At 34.9% G+C, this 19377-nt stretch overlaps 2 protein-coding genes across 3 annotated transcripts; one reads left to right on the forward strand and one right to left on the reverse strand.

Annotated features, from left to right (window-relative positions):
- Positions 1-8588, forward strand: LOC140961921 (pyruvate decarboxylase 1-like). Its single transcript, XM_073420708.1, has 7 exons — positions 1-612; positions 833-996; positions 1205-1855; positions 1968-2085; positions 2310-2498; positions 2571-2857; positions 8545-8588. Exons 1-6 carry the CDS (start codon positions 85-87, stop codon positions 2739-2741), a joined length of 1821 nt encoding a protein of 606 aa, XP_073276809.1. The 5' UTR covers positions 1-84; the 3' UTR covers positions 2742-2857; positions 8545-8588.
- Positions 8589-12771: 4183 nt separating this feature from the next.
- LOC140961681 (uncharacterized) lies at positions 12772-14572 on the reverse strand. 2 transcript variants are annotated; one of them, XM_073420345.1, is made up of 5 exons: positions 14074-14572; positions 13896-13972; positions 13776-13833; positions 13563-13656; positions 12772-13469 (listed from the first exon to the last, which is right to left on the reverse strand). In XM_073420345.1, the coding sequence occupies exons 1-5, from the start codon at positions 14306-14308 to the stop codon at positions 12905-12907; spliced, it is 1029 nt and encodes a 342-aa protein (XP_073276446.1). In that variant the 5' UTR covers positions 14309-14572; the 3' UTR covers positions 12772-12904. The 2 variants fall into 2 exon arrangements, with proteins under 2 accessions (XP_073276446.1, XP_073276447.1); XM_073420346.1 differs by having other exon boundaries at positions 13776-13815; positions 14074-14571.
- Positions 14573-19377: the final 4805 nt, after the last annotated feature.

The following is a 19377-nucleotide window of genomic DNA, read 5'->3' on the forward strand; positions in this document are numbered from 1 at the left end:
ACACAAATCACAATTCATCACATCTAAATTACTCTCATCATTTCATATTCCATAAACACTTGTCTTCGTCGATTATTGTTGACTATGGATACTGAGATTGGCTCGTTGGATTCGTGTACTTCCCCCGCGTGTAACGATGTTGGGGCACTACCCAAAAACGGTGCTGTTTCCACCGTCCATAGCTCCGCTGTGCAGCCGTTAGACTCCTCCGAATCCACTCTCGGCCGCCACTTAGCGCGCCGGCTCGTCCAGGTTGGGGTGAAGGACGTGTTCTCAGTGGCCGGTGATTTTAATCTGACGTTGCTCGACGATCTTTTAGCTGAGCCGGAGCTCAATTTGGTTGGCTGCTGCAACGAGCTCAACGCTGGATACGCCGCCGATGGATACGCCAGGGCTCGAGGAGTTGGTGCTTGTGCTGTGACGTTCACAGTAGGAGGCTTGAGTGTTCTCAACGCGATCGCCGGCGCGTACAGTGAGAATCTTCCGGTTATTTGTATTGTTGGCGGTCCCAATTCTAATGACTACGGTACTAACCGGATCCTACATCACACTATCGGGCTACCGGATTTTACCCAGGAACTCCGTTGCTTCCAAACTGTTACTTGTTATCAGGTATAATCTATTGATATTTGTGTTTTTAGCTTTATAACTCGATATTTTTTACGTGTCCAGCCACATAATCTGTCACCATTTTTGCTAGCCAAGCTCTAATTGATCAATTTACCGTTTTGGGTTTTTTTTTTATGATTTAGTTATAGTTGAACCCTGTGTTATACTGAATTACATATTATCTTAAAAGAGAATTGTTAGACTGACTGTTGGTTGTTTTTAGGCTGTGGTGAATAATTTGGACGATGCGCATGAGCTGATAGACGCTGCGATATCGACAGCTTTAAAGGAGAGTAAGCCAGTGTATATCAGCGTGAGCTGTAATTTATCGTCGATTCCACACCCCACGTTCAAACGTGAGCCCGTTCCGTTTTCAATCTCCCCCAGGTAAACTTAAGTTTCATCCTCTAGGTTGTTCATGGCTGAGATACTTTTCTGTCTTCTTTTGTGTTATATAATACAGCGAGATAAATTTGAGACTCCAGAGTATGGAATGGTTTGATTTTTCTGTAGTTTGATGTGCCAATTCGATGATATATGCTTTTTCTTGTGTTTTGCATTCAATTTGTACTATTTTCATTTCTGCTGCATGTAGAACAAGTAATCAAGTAGGCCTGGAAGCTGCAGTTGAGGCTGCCGTAAAGTTCTTAAATAAGGCCGTGAAGCCCGTGATGGTGGGTGGACCAAATCTGCGAGTTGCAAAGGCATGCAATGCGTTTGTTGAACTGGCCGATGCTTGTGGCTATGCCCTTGCTGCGATGCCTTCGGCTAAAGGACTAGTCCCGGAGAACCATCCCCATTTTATAGGCATCTACTGGGGTGCAGTGAGCACAGCTTTTTGTGCAGAAATTGTGGAATCTGCCGATGCACACCTGTTTGTTGGACCAATATTCAATGACTACAGTTCAGTTGGTTACTCTCTGCTTCTTAAGAAAGAGAAAGCGATCACCGTGCAGCCTGATCGAGTGACCATTGGAAATGGTCCTGCATTTGGATGTGTTCTGATGAAAGATTTCCTGACTGCCCTTGCGAAAAGGCTCAAGCCCAATACAACAGCTTACGAGAATTACCACAGGATTTATGTTCCTGAGGGGCATCCTCCGAAAAGTGAACCGAAGGAGCCTTTGAGGGTCAACATTTTGTTTCAACATATTCAGAACATGTTGTCGAGGCAGACAGCTGTCATCGCTGAGACGGGTGACTCATGGTTTAACTGCCTGAAACTTAAATTGCCATCAGGATGCGGGTGAGCTCTAGTGAATCAGTGATGGCATCGAATATAATGCAGTTCCGTGTGGTTTGTGATTGATTTTGACCACATGATATAGAGCGTTGTCTGAGTGGAATTTTCCTTGCAGGTATGAATTCCAGATGCAGTATGGATCCATTGGTTGGTCAGTTGGTGCGACTCTTGGTTATGCCCAGGCTGTACCAGAGAAGCGAGTGCTTGCTTGCATTGGGGATGGGAGCTTTCAGGTGTGCCTCTTATCCATTTAGAGTTGCGAAAGCTGATGAAAGTATTCTTCTATTTTATGATTGAATTCAAGGAAGAGTGATTTTGGGAATTTATGGACGAACCAAATAGATTTCTCACTGCTGACTTCTTGAATCACTAGTGTTGCCGCTATTAAATTTTTAAAATTATCGAGATTGTTTCCAACCCTTGTACTGCTTTAGTAGTTGTTGTTGGTGAATGGCAGGTGACTGCTCAGGACGTGTCGACAATGATCCGGTATGGTCAAAAGACTATTATCTTTCTCATAAACAATGGCGGGTACACCATCGAAGTAGAGATCCATGATGGGCCATATAATGTGATCAAGAACTGGAACTACACTGCCTTGGTTGACGCGATGCATAACAATGAAGGCAACTGCTGGACTACTAAGGTTAGTTTTGCTTTACGTTTCACATATCCAATTTCTTTACAGTCAAAATATTTATTTTCTTGTTGCACATAGGTAAATTGTGAAGAAGAACTTGTTAAAGCTATTGACACCGCAACTCATGACAAGAAAGACTGCTTGTGCTTCATTGAAGTTATCGTTCACAAGGATGATACTAGCAAAGAACTTCTGGAATGGGGTTCCAGGGTCTCTGCAGCGAATAGTCGCCATCCTAATCCTCAGTAGATTACGTGGGAACCTGGAAAATGTAACAATTCTCTTATTACTCAAGTCTCTACTTTGAGCGTCAAAATTTCTTTATGAAAGGTATTGTTGTGAATAGAAAACTACGTGCATATGGTGTGCTGTCGTTGACCCACCAAACTTAAATTCCTACTCTCTATATATAATGAGTGTAATGGTGAGTAGGGTCGAATCCACAGGGAACGGGAGATGATTTCTTTCGAGTAAAATGCAAATAAAATAGGGATTTTTTTTATATGTATTTAATAAAATGCTAAACTAAATTTAACATGCAAGAAGAAATAACTAATCAAGATGAATAACTAATGAAATGTAAATTAATATTACCAAGCTCGATTCAAGGGATTTTTACTATTCAATTATATCACTGTTCATCGGCTAACATATAATTTATTCATGCAGTTACAAGCAATTAACCTTAGAATGATAGGGATAGCCGCTAAAATTCTTGTGTTTTCCTAATTTAATTGACCAAACCCAGCATCCAGTCAAAACTTATTAATAATTAACTGGGCACGATAGCGTTCCATATTAATTAAAAATAGCATTTTCGTTTTGTGAAAACAGTTAATCCTAAATCTAACAATCGAGATAGCTGCAATTGATAGATCGAGTTTCGTTGATTTATTTAGATTAAATATATTATGATAGCACAACACACCTAATCTATCGCTACTCATGTACCAATCGTTCATGACAATTACGGATCACTGAATTCATGGTTAGCAGTAGAAAATTATATATCAAATTAAATTGTCAGATTAATCGATATACAACTTTCATATAAATAAATCATAAATCAACAAATACTTGAACAAAACACGAATATTAAATTAAAGTGCAAAAAGCCTCACAGTGATAAATCGAAATAGTAACAATATCCCTTGAATCAAAAATAAAACTTAGCCTAAAGGTGTGGAAAGGAGGTGAGAAATTCTTGAGCCCTTTTCTTCTTCTCTCTTCTTGAGTTGTAGAGTGGTGATTGGTTTGATAATTTTTTTCTCTGCTGCCTTGTTGAACGTTTTTGTAGTGTAGGGAAGAAAGGAATTGTTTTCATTTTTGGGTCCAAAAAGGTATAAAAGCCCAAATATCTAAATTTAAACCTAATTACTAAAAAATAAAAGATATTAGAAAATATCCTACTAAGAATATAGAGTTTTGTTATGGAAAAAACTCTATCTTCTATTTATTCCTTGATATGAATATTCCTCAACTCTCACTAGGCAGCCGATGAGTAGTCATAAGGCGTGGTCACGCCTTATCCAAAAACATCTTCTGAATTTTTCTGCTCTACGTCTTACACTAAGATCAAATCGGCAACTTTAATTGTGATATAAAATCATCCTTTTTAGCCCAGATTTATCGCAAGAGCAGAAAACTTCCACCTACAATAAAATCACACAAAAATGTGTCAATTAAGCACGTTGGAAGTGGTAACAATGAGAGATATGACAACAATAAAATACAACTATTATGAGCCTATCAAATCTCCCACACCTAAACCATGCTTGTCCTCAAGCATACAAGAATCGATCCATTATCTCAACTCTTTATCCTCTTTCTTCTTAATTTAGTTGTCCGTAAAATATTTTTTCATGCACCAAAGCAATTTAGTTGTTAAGCATCTAACTACCAACATCATGAGCAATTGCTTCCATCCGAATGTGTATAAATAAAAATGCATAGAGTCCAAACACTCCTCACAGGATTCGCTCATTTCACTCGTAAGTGTCTAGGTATGTATTAAGGAGCTCTCATGTCAAAACACTGAAAATTTTTACCATAAGCTTGCAAATATATCATATCCTCTACCAAGTGAATGAATTAAAATGCACAAACAAGGGCTGTAAATGGGTTGTACCGTGGCTAGAGGTCAGGTAAGAAAGAAGTACAACGGTTTATGGAACTGAAGAACACATACACACTTTCCACAAAGACAATTGCATCCTGCTAACAATAACATCTTCAATCTCATTATAACCCAGAAGTGCAAATATTTTTTCTTCGTTGCTCTTATTTTCCTTCTATTCCTTCTTTTTTTTTTCTTTTTTTTTTCATATATATTTTTTACATTTAAAATTTTTTTTTCCTGTGTATAAGAAGTTTTTTTTTTTGAGACAACGACTACGAGCATGAATCACTCGATCTTAACAATTTGCACTTTCTTGGCTCCAAGCGATGCTAAATGTGAAAAAGTTTGTATGATTCTCCAATTCAAGGTTCAAATAGAGGGATAACCAACAAAAAAGATTTATCATGGCTTGTAATATGGTTATTTCCAATGAATAGGTTCAGGCTCGAACTTGGCTCACTAGGGGTAAATGAATCAAGGTAGGCTCAAAAGAACGGCACTGATGATGCGAAAGAAAACGGTTTGAACCTAATGCCCTATAATTTGTTTATGCTCCTAATCCATCACAAGGTATCAACAAAGACATGTATAACAATGCAAGTTCTAGAAAAATAAACAATGCATGACCAACACACAATCAAATAAAATAGAGCATGATAGAATGTTTGCTCATAGGCTCAAAGCTCACCAAAGAAAACGGTATGTGTGTTAGATCTCATACACTTATCATTTCAACACATCATCAAGAGAAACTACCCATAAATGTAGTAGTAAGAATGCAAAATCAATTGCACACAAAGAAAACATTAGTTTTTTTTATAGACTCGCATCAAAGGCATTCAAGATTCAATTGAGAGAGATAACGAATAAACACTACATGCTTTATGGATCAAACAAATTCACTCTACCATGTTTATTTTTATTTTTTTTTTGTTTTGTTTTTTTTTATTTTCAATTAAACATGCAAAAAATGAGAAAAAAAATTGAAACCATAAATAAGGCTATATACCCCCTCCTACACCTATATGTGGCAATGTCCTCAATGACACAAAAAGTAGATGCACAACACAGACAGTAAAAGCAAGCAAGGGAAGTTAGAGAACTCCCCTGAAAATTGTTGGGCATCGTAGAGCAAAGCTTTCTATTGTTGTGGCGGAGGACATTGTGGATCGATGATGGAAGCTGCTGAGAGAAGATGTGAAAGAGGTGAGAACAAATAGGATTAAATAAAATAAAAGTAAATTCTTTTTCAAAAAAAAAATTTATTTGCCCTTGAAACATCAGAAGATGTTTTCTTATAATGCGTGATCACGCCCTGTTAAGAGACATCTTCTGCGTATAGGGCAAAATTTTTTCAAAATCAAAAGATATTTTCTCACAAGGCGTGATCACGCCTTGCTAGGAAACATCTACTGCATGTATGCCAATTTTTTTTTTTCAGAAGTGGTTTCTTTATAAGGCGTGGTCACGCCTTGTAAAAAGACCTTTTCTGCACAAAATTAATAATACTATAAATATTAAGAACAAAAATTTGGGTTGCCTCCCAAAAGCGCTTGATTTTTAGTCGTCGGCTTGACCCTCAAAAGCACTCTTTCAAAGAGCGGCTGACGCCCAAAGTACGTGTCATATGACACCATATATGGGTCTTGGTTCCATGTGCCCTCAAGTTTGGCTTGATGTATGCAATGTAAGCTCGTCTCTTCAACAAAACGTGACTTTAAATAATAGGCTTGGGATGAGAATATCATCGTTGGCTCTTGAAGAACAAAATCTGTTGAAATCGGCAATGGAGAAAGACAAGAATCTCCTATATGTATGTATGATAATATTATCGATGAGCTCAAATCGATAGTCTCGGGAGCTTGTTCATCTCTCAACTTCATTTGTGCCTCATCTTCGTTTGATATATCTTCCAAAACTTCTTCAGAGTGAGGCTCAACAGTTTCCTCATTCAATGCCACGCGCTTGGTTACCATATCATTCAATCGACTTATGATTATTTCAAGACTATATCCCTCATCTTCTTGATGCTCGAAAAGTTGGTCTGTAAAATCAGATTGGCTAATTTCTGGAGCGTATTGGTGGTTCCAACTCTGCAGTGAAGGATCCCAATACTGATGGTAGTCAAAGTCGGCCATATCATTTAGCAAATATATGACACCATTAAACTGTCGATCAAGTAGTGGACTACCAGTTGTCAGTGCCCCATTAAATACACATCTTCGTGTAACTGCATCCAAACCTTTAAGGAAAAGTCGAATAAGAACATAGTTAGAAAAATCATGATTCCTGAATGTTGTTGTTAAATTATTGAATCTCTCCCATGCTGCGTAGAATGGCTCTCCGTTTTGTTGGGCAAAACTTGTGAATACTTGACGATGAAACATCTCGAAGTATTCCACAATAAAAAATTCTAAAATTCTTCTTCTCTTGATGAATCACCTGTAAGAGAAGAACAAAGCATAAAACAAAAAACAAAACAAAACTCGAAAAAAACTAACCTTGCATCGTTCCCCGGCAACGGCGCCAAAATTTGGTGTGCTGTCGTTGACCCACCAAACTTAAATTCCTACTCTCTATATATAATGAGTGTAATGGTGAGTAGGGTCGAATCCACAGGGAACGGGAGATGATTTCTTTCGAGTAAAATGCAAATAAAATAGGGATTTTTTTATATGAATTTAATAAAATGCTAAACTAAATTTAACATGCAAGAAGAAATAACTAATCAAGATGAATAACTAATGAAATGTAAATTAATATTACCAAGCTCGATTCAAGGGATTTTTACTATTCAATTATATCACTGTTCATCGGCTAACATATAATTTATTCATGCAGTTACAAGCAATTAACCTTAGAATGATAGGGATAGCCGCTAAAATTCTTGTGTTTTCCTAATTTAATTGACCAAACCCAGCATCCAGTCAAAACTTATTAATAATTAACTGGGCACGATAGCGTTCCATATTAATTAAAAATAGCATTTTCGTTTTGTGAAAACAGTTAATCCTAAATCTAACAATCGAGATAGCTGCAATTGATAGATCGAGTTTCGTTGATTTATTTAGATTAAATATATTATTATAGCACAACACACCTAATCTATCGCTACTCATGTACCAATCGTTCATGACAATTACGGATCACTGAATTCATGGTTAGCAGTAGAAAATTATATATCAAATTAAATTGTCAGATTAATCGATATACAACTTTCATATAAATAAATCATAAATCAACAAATACTTGAACAAAACACGAATATTAAATTAAAGTGCAAAAAGCCTCACAGTGATAAATCGAAATAGTAACAATATCCCTTGAATCAAAAATAAAACTTAGCCTAAAGGTGTGGAAAGGAGGTGAGAAATTCTTGAGCCCTTTTCTTCTTCTCTCTTCTTGAGTTGTAGAGTGGTGATTGGTTTGATAATTTTTTTCTCTGCTGCCTTGTTGAACGTTTTTGTAGTGTAGGGAAGAAAGGAATTGTTTTCATTTTTGGGTCCAAAAAGGTATAAAAGCCCAAATATCTAAATTTAAACCTAATTACTAAAAAATAAAAGATATTAGAAAATATCCTACTAAGAATATAGAGTTTTGTTATGGAAAAAACTCTATCTTCTATTTATTCCTTGATATGAATATTCCTCAACTCTCACTAGGCAGCCGATGAGTAGTCATAAGGCGTGGTCACGCCTTATCCAAAAACATCTTCTGAATTTTTCTGCTCTACGTCTTACACTAAGATCAAATCGGCAACTTTAATTGTGATATAAAATCATCCTTTTTAGCCCAGATTTATCGCAAGAGCAGAAAACTTCCACCTACAATAAAATCACACAAAAATGTGTCAATTAAGCACGTTGGAAGTGGTAACAATGAGAGATATGACAACAATAAAATACAACTATTATGAGCCTATCAGCATACAAGGAAGTTATTCTCATTTACTGAATTTCGAGCTCGACTTGCTTTAATCATGTTGCATTGTTCGACTTGGACGGGTATTTTGAACCATTCAGTGAAATTGTAATTGACAGAAGGCATCCTCAGACAGTGGAAGATTTGAAAACGTCTGTCTGAAAATTGGTCCCAAAAGCAACCCATGTTCACGATTCTTGTAATAAATTTTATTTTGAAAAGTGAGGCGTGAGAGAATCATGTGAATGGTGGTAATACTAATACAGAGGTTGCCACGTTCGATATTATCTTCTACATTGTTAAACATATTCTGATTTGTTACCCTATTCAATATATTTTATGATTCTAAAAATTATTCGGATACTAAATTTTTTACTTGGTTTCTCAATTAAATAAAATATAAGATATAATTTGAAGCCATTAATTAAGAGGAGAGGAAAATAATTATGAATTATAAATTAAACTCCTATTAACTAATCAATATAATGTGTGTAGGTAATTTTATAACAATTATAATATAGTGATAGACGTGTGTTGGATGCAAAAACTATTTTCATACTTTTAAGGAGGAAAAGATTTGAGCATGAACTAATGATGAATTTTAAATATATTTAAATATATTTTTATTGTTTTAGAAAAGTAACAATATATATTTAAAATTCATCACTTGCATGTTTACATAGTATTTTATGCTAATGAATATGGATTTCAAGTTCACCCAATAATAAAGATATTTAAAATTCATTTATTTTGTGTGACTGATATGTAAAAAAATAATGTATGAATTGTTGTTTCTTATTAATAATAATATATAAACGAAATCAATAAATTTTGGGATGCCATTGTATATTTGTATGATCAAAGTAGCTGCCTCGGAACCGCACCAGGACAACAATAATAGAGATATTTAAAATTCATATCAATGGATTTTACGGTAATAGTAGCTGCCTCGGAACCGCACCAGGACAAACTCCAAATATTTAACCTGGCTTCTAAGAGCATCCACAATGGGTGGGTCATAAAAAGCCTGGGGTCCACTGCGACATACTCATTATAACAACATATCTCTTTTACATACATTCCTTTTAACATTCAAACTCATTATTTATGGGTCTCACAGTCCACTCAATCATCTTAAATTTTTTTCATATTAAATAAATATGTTTTAAATATATTTTTACATTATTTAAATCATTATTCTAATTTTTAAAACCATCTTATTTTTAATAAAATAATTTTATTAGTTTTAAAATATAATATTAATTTTTTAAAAAATATATTTAAATTAAGTAGGTGTTCGAAAGAAATAATTATGAAATTGAAATGAAACAATAACTTAGAAATAAATCACTCTTTGATGAAATTAAAACTATTGAAGGGAAAGTCAAAAATTTAAAAATTTAAAAGCAAAATTAAAATAATTCAAAACATGTGGGGCCCGCGCGTCAGCGACGGTTTGTGGAAAAATGTCGCAAATTAGCGCCGGTATTTAAAAAACTGTCGCTAATTGTCGAATTTTTTTTAAAAAATAAACTGACAAAAGGGCGTTCAACGTCCACTCACAATAGAGAGGGGTGTTAAATGAGTGTTATAACACCTTTTTAACACCCCATTGTGGGTGCCCTAACAACTTTCATGGTGTTTTGTCTGAGAAGTTCTCTAATCTGAAGGCAATGATGGTCAAGAGAAGTGACACCAAGCGAGATTTGTTCACCCGCTGTATGATTTTCTATCACCAGGTCAAAATTACTATCAAGATTCTCCGATACTGTCAAGCTGTTCCCTCTTGAGTATAGCGTGTCTTGATGCTGCAAAAGATTTTAAGAGTTCTACAACAAACTTAATAAATATATTTTTTGGTTTTCCAGGGACTGTAAAAGCTCATGTCATTTTTTTCTTTTCTAAATTTTTCCTTGTTCAAATTTGCATTTTATTTTTTGTACATGTGATGTAATAAAGTTTTCAATTTTCAATTTTATTTGTGTTTGTTGGCTTTCTTAGTGGCAGAAAATAACAAAGAAACATCAACTGCAATGCTCACTCAAAAGCCATTAGCAGAATATGGCTGCTTTTTTTTTTTTTTGGCCTTTTGTATTCTTTGTTCGGAAAATACCAGAACAAACTAACTCTGTCAGCACCCGTTCTTCCCCCTACTACTAATGATTTTTAGAAATCAAGGATATCTACAGTTCACGATCTTGATTCGTTGGGTCCATCCGATGAATGAACGCTCTGCATAGTGGGCAACTCGAGCGAGTCCTGAGCCACTTGTCCACGCAAACCGAGTGGAATCCATGGTGGCAAAAAGGCAGAACCTTAACCTTGTCTCCCTCTGAAAACATGCTCGAACAGATGGCACACTTTGCTTCTGGGCTAGAGTTATTGCTTGATCCATATTCAAACATGGGCAAGCCACTTATGGTGGCAGAATCAACCCCTGCCACGGCGGCCCTTGGATGTGCCGGATGTGCATTTGAGTTAGCGGGTATGGGACTGCCGAAATGGTAGCGCCGGGCACGTACATAAAGATTGTAAACAAAGAGGAAAGTGAAGAAAAACAAGAATAATGCTCCAAGAAGAGGACTCTTACCATCAATCTGGTCCTCAACGTCCGTGAATTGAAGGGGCTCCAAATTTTGGGATGCCATTGTATGATCAAAGTACGATGGAACTGGGAGTTTTACAGACACGTTTTTGCTTGCTTTATTTGTAAAGTAAGGTGTGGAAGCTACTGAAATTCACTTTTTCCATTTGTTTAGGCGGATAAAGTTGCATCCACAGCTACCTTTTTCGGTTCTTTTAAGAGCATGAATCTTGGCTAACTATGTGAGAGTTTTTTTGGAAATTTTCTCACCGTTAGGAATCCTCTTATTTTGATCTTATCATATTGTTCACTGTATACAGTTTCATAATAACGTAGGCCTGGACACCGGAGACATCGCATAATTTACTAGGCATTTATTTTTAGCACTTTACATTTTTATTGCTTACTATATTTAGTAATACACACATCTGCAAACTCATACTAATTTTATATTTTCGAAGAGTACTCAATTGGTATGAACAAACTATCTATTTTGAAAAATAGTGTTCGAGTTGATGGAATATGTGGTCACTTGATCAATTATCAGAAGTTCAATTCTCCCTACCAACATCTTATTCGGCGTGCCTGTTACACATGGCTTATTCAATGCAGTTTACTTAGCTAGTGTGTAGTTTGCAGGTTATTGAGCCCGTTAGTTCGGAGTTTACTCAATGCACAACGAAAGGATACGGCAGCAAGTTTCTAGCTATGTCATAAAGAAAACTATATATACCTTAATTTGTTTGTTGTTTTATTGATTTTAATGCAATCAAATTTCCAAAATTTAAGAAATGTTATGCTGTTTAAAAAAGTTGAATATATCTGAAGTTAATTAATTTAGTATTCCTCATAATTAATTAGATAGTAGTTGTATTAAGTCAGTAAATAGAACATCATCTTTAATTTACACAACAAATGACGTTAGAATTTTATTTTAATAATTCATATTTCTGAACTGTAAACTGTGATAATTGTTCTTTAAATTGACTGGTTGATTAATTAGAAGCTAAAAAATGAACAAAAAAACCAAGTCAAGTCAATAATTCATATGCCACGTACGTACATAGACGAGAGCAAGAAAAAAAAAAGAATAAGTCTAGCATTTCAAAAGCTTCCTAAGAGATATTTAGTCCGAGTTGACCCAACATAATAAATTAACATTTTGGAGGCGAAATCTCAAGCATGGCTTAAGTACGAACCCATGTCGAGTCTCTCGTGTGATCATGACGTGATTTTTACATAATTGAGAGACCTGGAAGGAAAAGTATCACCTTGAAGACTGGTTTGAAGAACAAGTCTTGGAGGTCGAGCAAGCAATCCGGAGCAAGGATTTTTGGGCATAACAAAGCATTTTCAAAATCAATATATCCTTTCATTTTTAGTTTTCTGAAGTAACCACAGTGTTTTCGAAGAAATCATCAAACTTTTTTCCCTGAAAAATTCATGTTTTTGTCCCCCTAGCTAAATTATACATTGATCCTTGTTCAGTTTCAAACATCGCCGAATGAGTTCGAGTGTACATGAATTACGATTGAAACAATATGCCATTCGACTATTTCCATGCTAAATTAGTTTCATTCAAACACCACTTCTGAGCATGCTATGTATATATATATAGCTTCATTGGGAATATATATATATATTCCCAATGAAGCTGCAGCAAACTTCCGGCCAGGTGGTCTCGTGCATAATATCTATAACATTATTTTATGCCACATACAAGATAGTATCGGGAAATTGCTTATCACTGGAGCAAGTACCTCAACATCTCACTTAGAATTGTCAAATTCATAGAGTCAGATCCAGAGTACTTACCCCACTTCTACTTTCACTACTTAAATTTTCATTCAGTTTCCTAAACTTTGAAGATGATGAAGTAGGGTACAACGACAGCGACAAGTTGCTTTCCTCTTCTTGCTCCCTGATTAGCTGCTCATGGTTTCTTGATATTAGCCCGAGCGATAGATTTAAACCGAGTTCACAGTCTGTGGCCTTTCTCTTTAATGTCATATCCCTTTTGATGCTCATGTTTTGGCCTATACTTGAAGGGGTACTTTTCTCATGATCATTATCTGATGAAATCCTTTGCTGCTTAACAGCTTTATGCTGTGTAAGGTGAATGGACTTAAGCCCAACAGGGTTAGATTGGTTCAGACAGGTTTCTTGCTTGTGCGGTGATCCAAATTCACATTTCATTTCGTTGGATCTCGGATCGGATCTTTCATTGTAAGAGGCGAGTTTTGTGTAAAGATCAAGATTTGCTGATCTATAATAGTGGCTGCTCAACATCCTTTCATAAAAACCTGTTCTGTCGATCCACCTAGCTTCGCCATTCCAAAAAACATCTCCATATCTGGGAAAATTTTGAAATAGCATACTAGATGAAACTTAATTAAGTGAAGACAAGAACGAGCTTGATTATATAGACTCTATATCTATAGCTTGCCTTTGGTTGAAGTTTGGAAGAAGAGGTAGCCGGCTTAGATTGTATATATTCCGATCTACACCTTCCACGAAAAGCCCGCCCTCATTCGCCATCCCTTTAAAAATGGATAAATTTAGTTGCATACGATATTCCAATTAATTGGATCCCTCTTGCACAATATAGAATATACTAGCTAGTATCAAGTGGGATATATATGTATATCTATATATATACCTTGGTAATTTGGCTCCTCAAATTTCTTGCTTCTGTGCATCTGTAAATATATAGATAACTAACTCTCAAGGAAGACAAATTTCAGTCCAGTACCGATATCAAATAACTTTATGTTCTTACTTGTAAATGGCTCTTAACATGAGCAATGTTTAGTCCCTTCATGTTCATCAACTGAAGCACTAATTTTGGCGTTGCTCCTGCAACCAAAACCACAACAGGAAACGAGGAATTAATCCAAAAAGCAGTGATAATTAACCAAATAATGAAAGCATATACGATCACAAAGTTGGAAACTTACTCTCTTGGCCTCCTAATCTTTCCACCGCTTGAAGAAATCGCAGATGAAGATCAGGCGTCCACCGCAGCCTAGGGGTCTTAGATCGAACATAAGGCCTTACGGATGGCTTCTTTGAGCTTTCCTCGACACAACTATTATTGCTGGAGCTACCTCCATTAATTTTCCTCTCGCTATCGTTTTCATCGTTGTGTTTTATCCTCTCGTGCATACATTCTGTTTCACCGCTTCCTTCCATTTACTCTCTATCTCTTCTTGTGCAACCAAACTAGCTATACCAAGTGATCACAGTGTTAAAGCTGCTAGGGTTTCACTTGAGGCAAACCAAAGATATCGGATCCACTTCCCTTCGTCGAAGATATGAACAAGAAAACCCTAGCTATCTAGCTAGACCGTGAGAGGAAGATGAAAGACCTTTCTCTTTTTCTCTTTCCCCCTCACTTAAACAATTAGAATACATCAAAAGGAAATCTTTAGGCATCTTATTAGTCAACGTTCATATGCATGCTAGCTATGCTACACTACATGTATATACGTACAAACTTTTCAATGTTATGCCATTAAAGATTTTAAAAAGTTTCTTTGTGATAAAAATTAACATGTATGTGTTTTTTTTTAAAAAAATGTTTATTTTTTCATCATAATATAAGAAAACAAATTTTCTACAAACTTGGTGGGTATGTAGTTTAATGGGATTTATTATTTGAATGCATACCAAGTTGCGGTTTTCCTAGATCATTTCAACATACGGAAATTTGTGGACTAGTTCAATCTTCAAATAAGGCGAAAGTGGCTGGAATGATGTAAGCAAGTTCAAAGTTTTTTTAAAAAAAAATAAAAAAATGAGTACTATTATAATATTTGTCTGTTTTACTCGGAGAAACAAACCTTGGGACCATCCACCATTTTTATATTCCATCATTATCAAGAAAATTATGCCCCCTTAGCTATTATTTATTTTCTGTTAAATTTTCATATGCACTGCTACAAAAATTCTGAGGTTTACCTCTCATTTTAATCAAATTAACGTAGAATTGTCGGACGAATTAATTAAATAACATATACTTTGTGTTTGATTGTTTTACTTAATAATATATCTCCAACTTGAAATCATGTCCAAGTAATTTCGCTGTATTATGGAGTCCCACGTAATATTTTAATCGAGTAAATACAAATATGTCTTTGAAAATCTATTATGTTATAATTTCGGAATAATTTACTTAATTTTGTATTCGATATATAAAATAAAAGCCCCACAATATATATTGAGATTATTATTTGACTGCCCTTCTATAAATTTTATATATATATATAAGATTACGAACGAACTATATTTATTTTTGTTTTGAAATTAATCAAAATAAATACGAGTTACTAATGCAAAGAAATTTGATAAACTTGAAGTGCTCTAACGTTGGTTCTTCTTACAATCCTGTTTATTTTGTGGTTCATATAGAAGATTTAATTAAGATCAAGAAAAGAGAAGTGCATGCTTGCAGCTGCCTTCACGTCGGGAATCACGGGTTTTCTTCCTTAGCTGGACCTATCTTCTTTCTCAATATTTTTATAGCAATAAATTCATCCAAATATTTTAAAACTATGGGGTTATGAGAAACATATTATTTGATCATAAATGAAATAAAATTTTACCAGGCTTGATCGATATTTTTGGTAAACGTAAGTTGTTATACGTGCAAAACAACTTCTTTGATCTTCTTCTTTTCCCTAGTGTCGGATCATGTCGTATTATGATATTTTATATGTTCAATTGGGAATTTAAATGTTATTTCAACGATGAAAGTGGAAAGAGTCTCCCAACTGGCAAAGCCAATTTTTTCAAATTTAGACTTTTTAAAGTTGGTGACCTACTATTAACAGAATCCATTTAATATATAAATTACTCTAGAAATCATTAAAATTTTGAGTTTCCCACCAATTTTTCATGGGGATCTTATGTGCTTGTAATAAAGAATCCAAGGATTGTCCTAACGAAACAGATCAGTACTAAATTGAGTGGTGGCAAAGATTTTTGGCTTTTAATTCCTCCCACGTGCATGAGCTAGCTAGGCATTCCGGCCGTGAACTGACTATTCTAGGCGAGGAAAGGGCACGTAATTTATTTGGATTTGTAAAGATCTTTGATTTCAAAAAAAAAAACTAGTAAATCAAAGTATTCCTCACGGGGTTCTTGATTTTGCTGATAATATTAATTAATTGGTGGGTTTTGGTTAAAAGTTGCCAATCAATCATGCACTCTTGTGCTAGCTAGGCCTAGCCATGTTTTGGTCTCTATCTATCCCAATATCTATCCTTGGGTTTGGCTTGAAAAACTCGTGGTGCAATTTTTTTTAAATTTTTTTTTCGCTTACTTATTTATGTATGAGGAATTAAGATTAATTGTGATATTATTATGCGATTATGAACCACCACACGACTTCTTTTGTACGTGCCGAACTTCTGAATATAGTAGATGCTTCTTCTTTGCCATGGTTGTTTTACTCGTCTTGGAGCTGTTGGATTAGTTTGATTGTATGCCCCGATATATACGTCGTCATTTTTATATAAGATGCATGATATTGTTTGGCTCGTGAATAACATCTTAAATCTAATTATTTTAAAACCTGAGCTAAACGTGAACCGATGCTGATGTAGCCAAATATTGTGATTAACCGAATTACTCTACAGGTTCATAAACGAATTCAAGTAATCATAAAAGGATATTCTAGCTAGCTCGTAAACGGGTCCAAGTAGCTGGTGGAGAGAGATCTTTGTGGGTTATCACATGCGTCACAAACAAACGTCAGAGGCGTCGGGGTTTGCCCGACGTAAACACTCCGACGCTCAAGTCAGAAAACAATTTAAAGATGTTAATTGAGAGCTAAAAAGTTTAAGCATAAAATCATCTCCCCCTTGAATAATGATAATCCTCTCCTATTTATAGATTTTTTTAGAGTGTCTAGCGGGCTTGGGCCTTTATAATTAATTTGGACTTCAACAATGAATTGAATAATTAAATTGGGTCATTAACCCATCAGATGCAATGATGTTGAATATCATATTCATCATCAACATCAAGGACAGATTCAGAAGATNTCATCTCCCCTTGAATAATGAGAATCATCTCCTATTTATATATTTTTTTAGAGTGTCTAGCGGGCTTAGGCCTTTATAATTAATTTGGGCTTCAACAATGAATTGAATAATTAAGTTGGGTCATTAACCCATCAGATGCAATGATATTGAATATCATATTCATCATCAACATCAAGGACAGATTCAGAAGATGGATTTTGGAAGGGCAAAAATATTTTTAAAAAATTTTATGGGAGACAAGAACAAATACTAGGAGGAAAGATGAATAAATATAATTAATTTTAAATTCTTAATCAGTGAAATTTAAAAATTGAGGGGCGGTCGCACCCGTTCGCCCCCTGACTCCATCTCTGATCAACATCAAACGCTACATACATACAAATATAATGATATAAATACTAAATAGCATGCAATACGAAAAATAGCAGGAATTTGATCAATAGATTGGGTAAAACCCTAAAATTAATATATATAATAATATAAAGAACTTCAAGAAATACCGGGGACTCGTTCAATTAATTAAAACTAAGTCTCAATATGCAGTATAATATAATTTAAGCAAAAAAAAAAAAAAACTAGTTCTCAGCAGTCAGCAGCGCACTGATCAATTCTCCAGACCACAGAAATCATATTTTATATGTACACATAATGTAAACGAAGTTAAATTATTGGTTTTTTTTTAAAATTTATTAATGAATAATCAATTAACTAAAGGCAATGGTGTGGAAAAAAGAGTCACCCACAAGTGTACAACCTGTCAAGTCAACCCTGGAATAAGACTTGTGTGTTTTCTATTGAAGGATAATATAATATAGTTCGATTATATTAAGTTAAGGTTAAATCTACGTAGCATAGGAATATGTAGGAATTTGTGCGTCTGCCTATTAATGCGGATCTACCATCATTTACGAATGAGTATGTCTGTCGTTTTATGATTCCCCCATCAGTATAAATACTACTCATGTATTGTTTCTTGCCCGAGAGCCCCAATCACATTTATATTATATTTAATTTCTTGTAGAAATATATTTTAGATGATGAATCGTGTAGTCTTTATCTTTTTCTCGTGTATCGGATAGATCTTCGAATTCTCTCAATAGTTTGTAAATACAAATACATTTTAGATATATATGAATATTGTTGTTGATGATAACATTTTTTTTAAAATAAAAGGTAATGACGATTATTTTAATGTGAGATTTTTAACTCCAAGGCATATGATTATTTATTTTTGACAAAAAATTATTTGAGATAGTTTTACGAGTCAATTTTATCAGACATATTTCCAACACGATACGAATCATGAAAAAAAATTATTTTTTTATACTTAAAGTACTATTGTTTTTTACTTTAAGTATGAATCCGTTAAAGATCCATGAGATCTTCTCAGATAAAATAATTTTTTTCTCCAGATAAGAGACCTACTCTTCGTTCTTTTTCTGGTGATAAGATTTTATAACCCATATTAAACTTTTGATCTACTAACAAATTGAAGTATGAACAAGAAGAATATTGTTGACAAGAAGTTAGACCAAATCGAAATTATAATATTTTTCAAAACAATCCAGGGAGTACAGCTACCACATTTTAATTGCAAATGAAAATACAATTAATTGGCTAATTATGAAGAATTATCCAATTGACAGGCCCAAAATAGACCGTAGTAGATAAAAAGATGTGAGCCCAATTGTAACAATTTATGGGCTCCGAGGCCTGGTCTGCGGCAAAAATGGACATGGCTCTGTTCTCCACGTCTTCGCTTTTCGCCGATTCAGACGGCTATGGTGCCGGTGCCGGTACCTCGCCTTCTATTAGAATCATGAATTGCTTCACAGTCATAAGTATTTATGTTTCCACACCTATTAGTTGTGAAGATTCTGGGTTTTATTGGTCTTTTTTCCTGCAGAGGAGGAGAAATTCAGAGCAATCAGAAATTCGAGGAGATAAGGCACCAATTTCCTGGAATGGTATATATGTTATTTGATTATCTTTGTTTATCATACTCGTCTGCATATTTGAGTTTGAGAAATATTTGTTTTTCACTTTTTTTTTTTTGGAAATCTGGAAGCTTTTGTTTGCAAAAGGCTGAGTTTCTTCAACGACTTTGAATTTTTGAATTTGTAGGGTTAGAATGATGAGTTATGCTTTGCTTCTTATCGTTAATTTTTCTATGAGAATGATCATTGACTGCGAAAGGATGATTCTGGGAGGTAT

The sequence above is a fragment of the Primulina huaijiensis genome, chromosome 16, assembly GCF_012295235.1.
Source record: "Primulina huaijiensis isolate GDHJ02 chromosome 16, ASM1229523v2, whole genome shotgun sequence".
Lineage (NCBI taxonomy): Eukaryota > Viridiplantae > Streptophyta > Magnoliopsida > Lamiales > Gesneriaceae > Primulina > Primulina huaijiensis.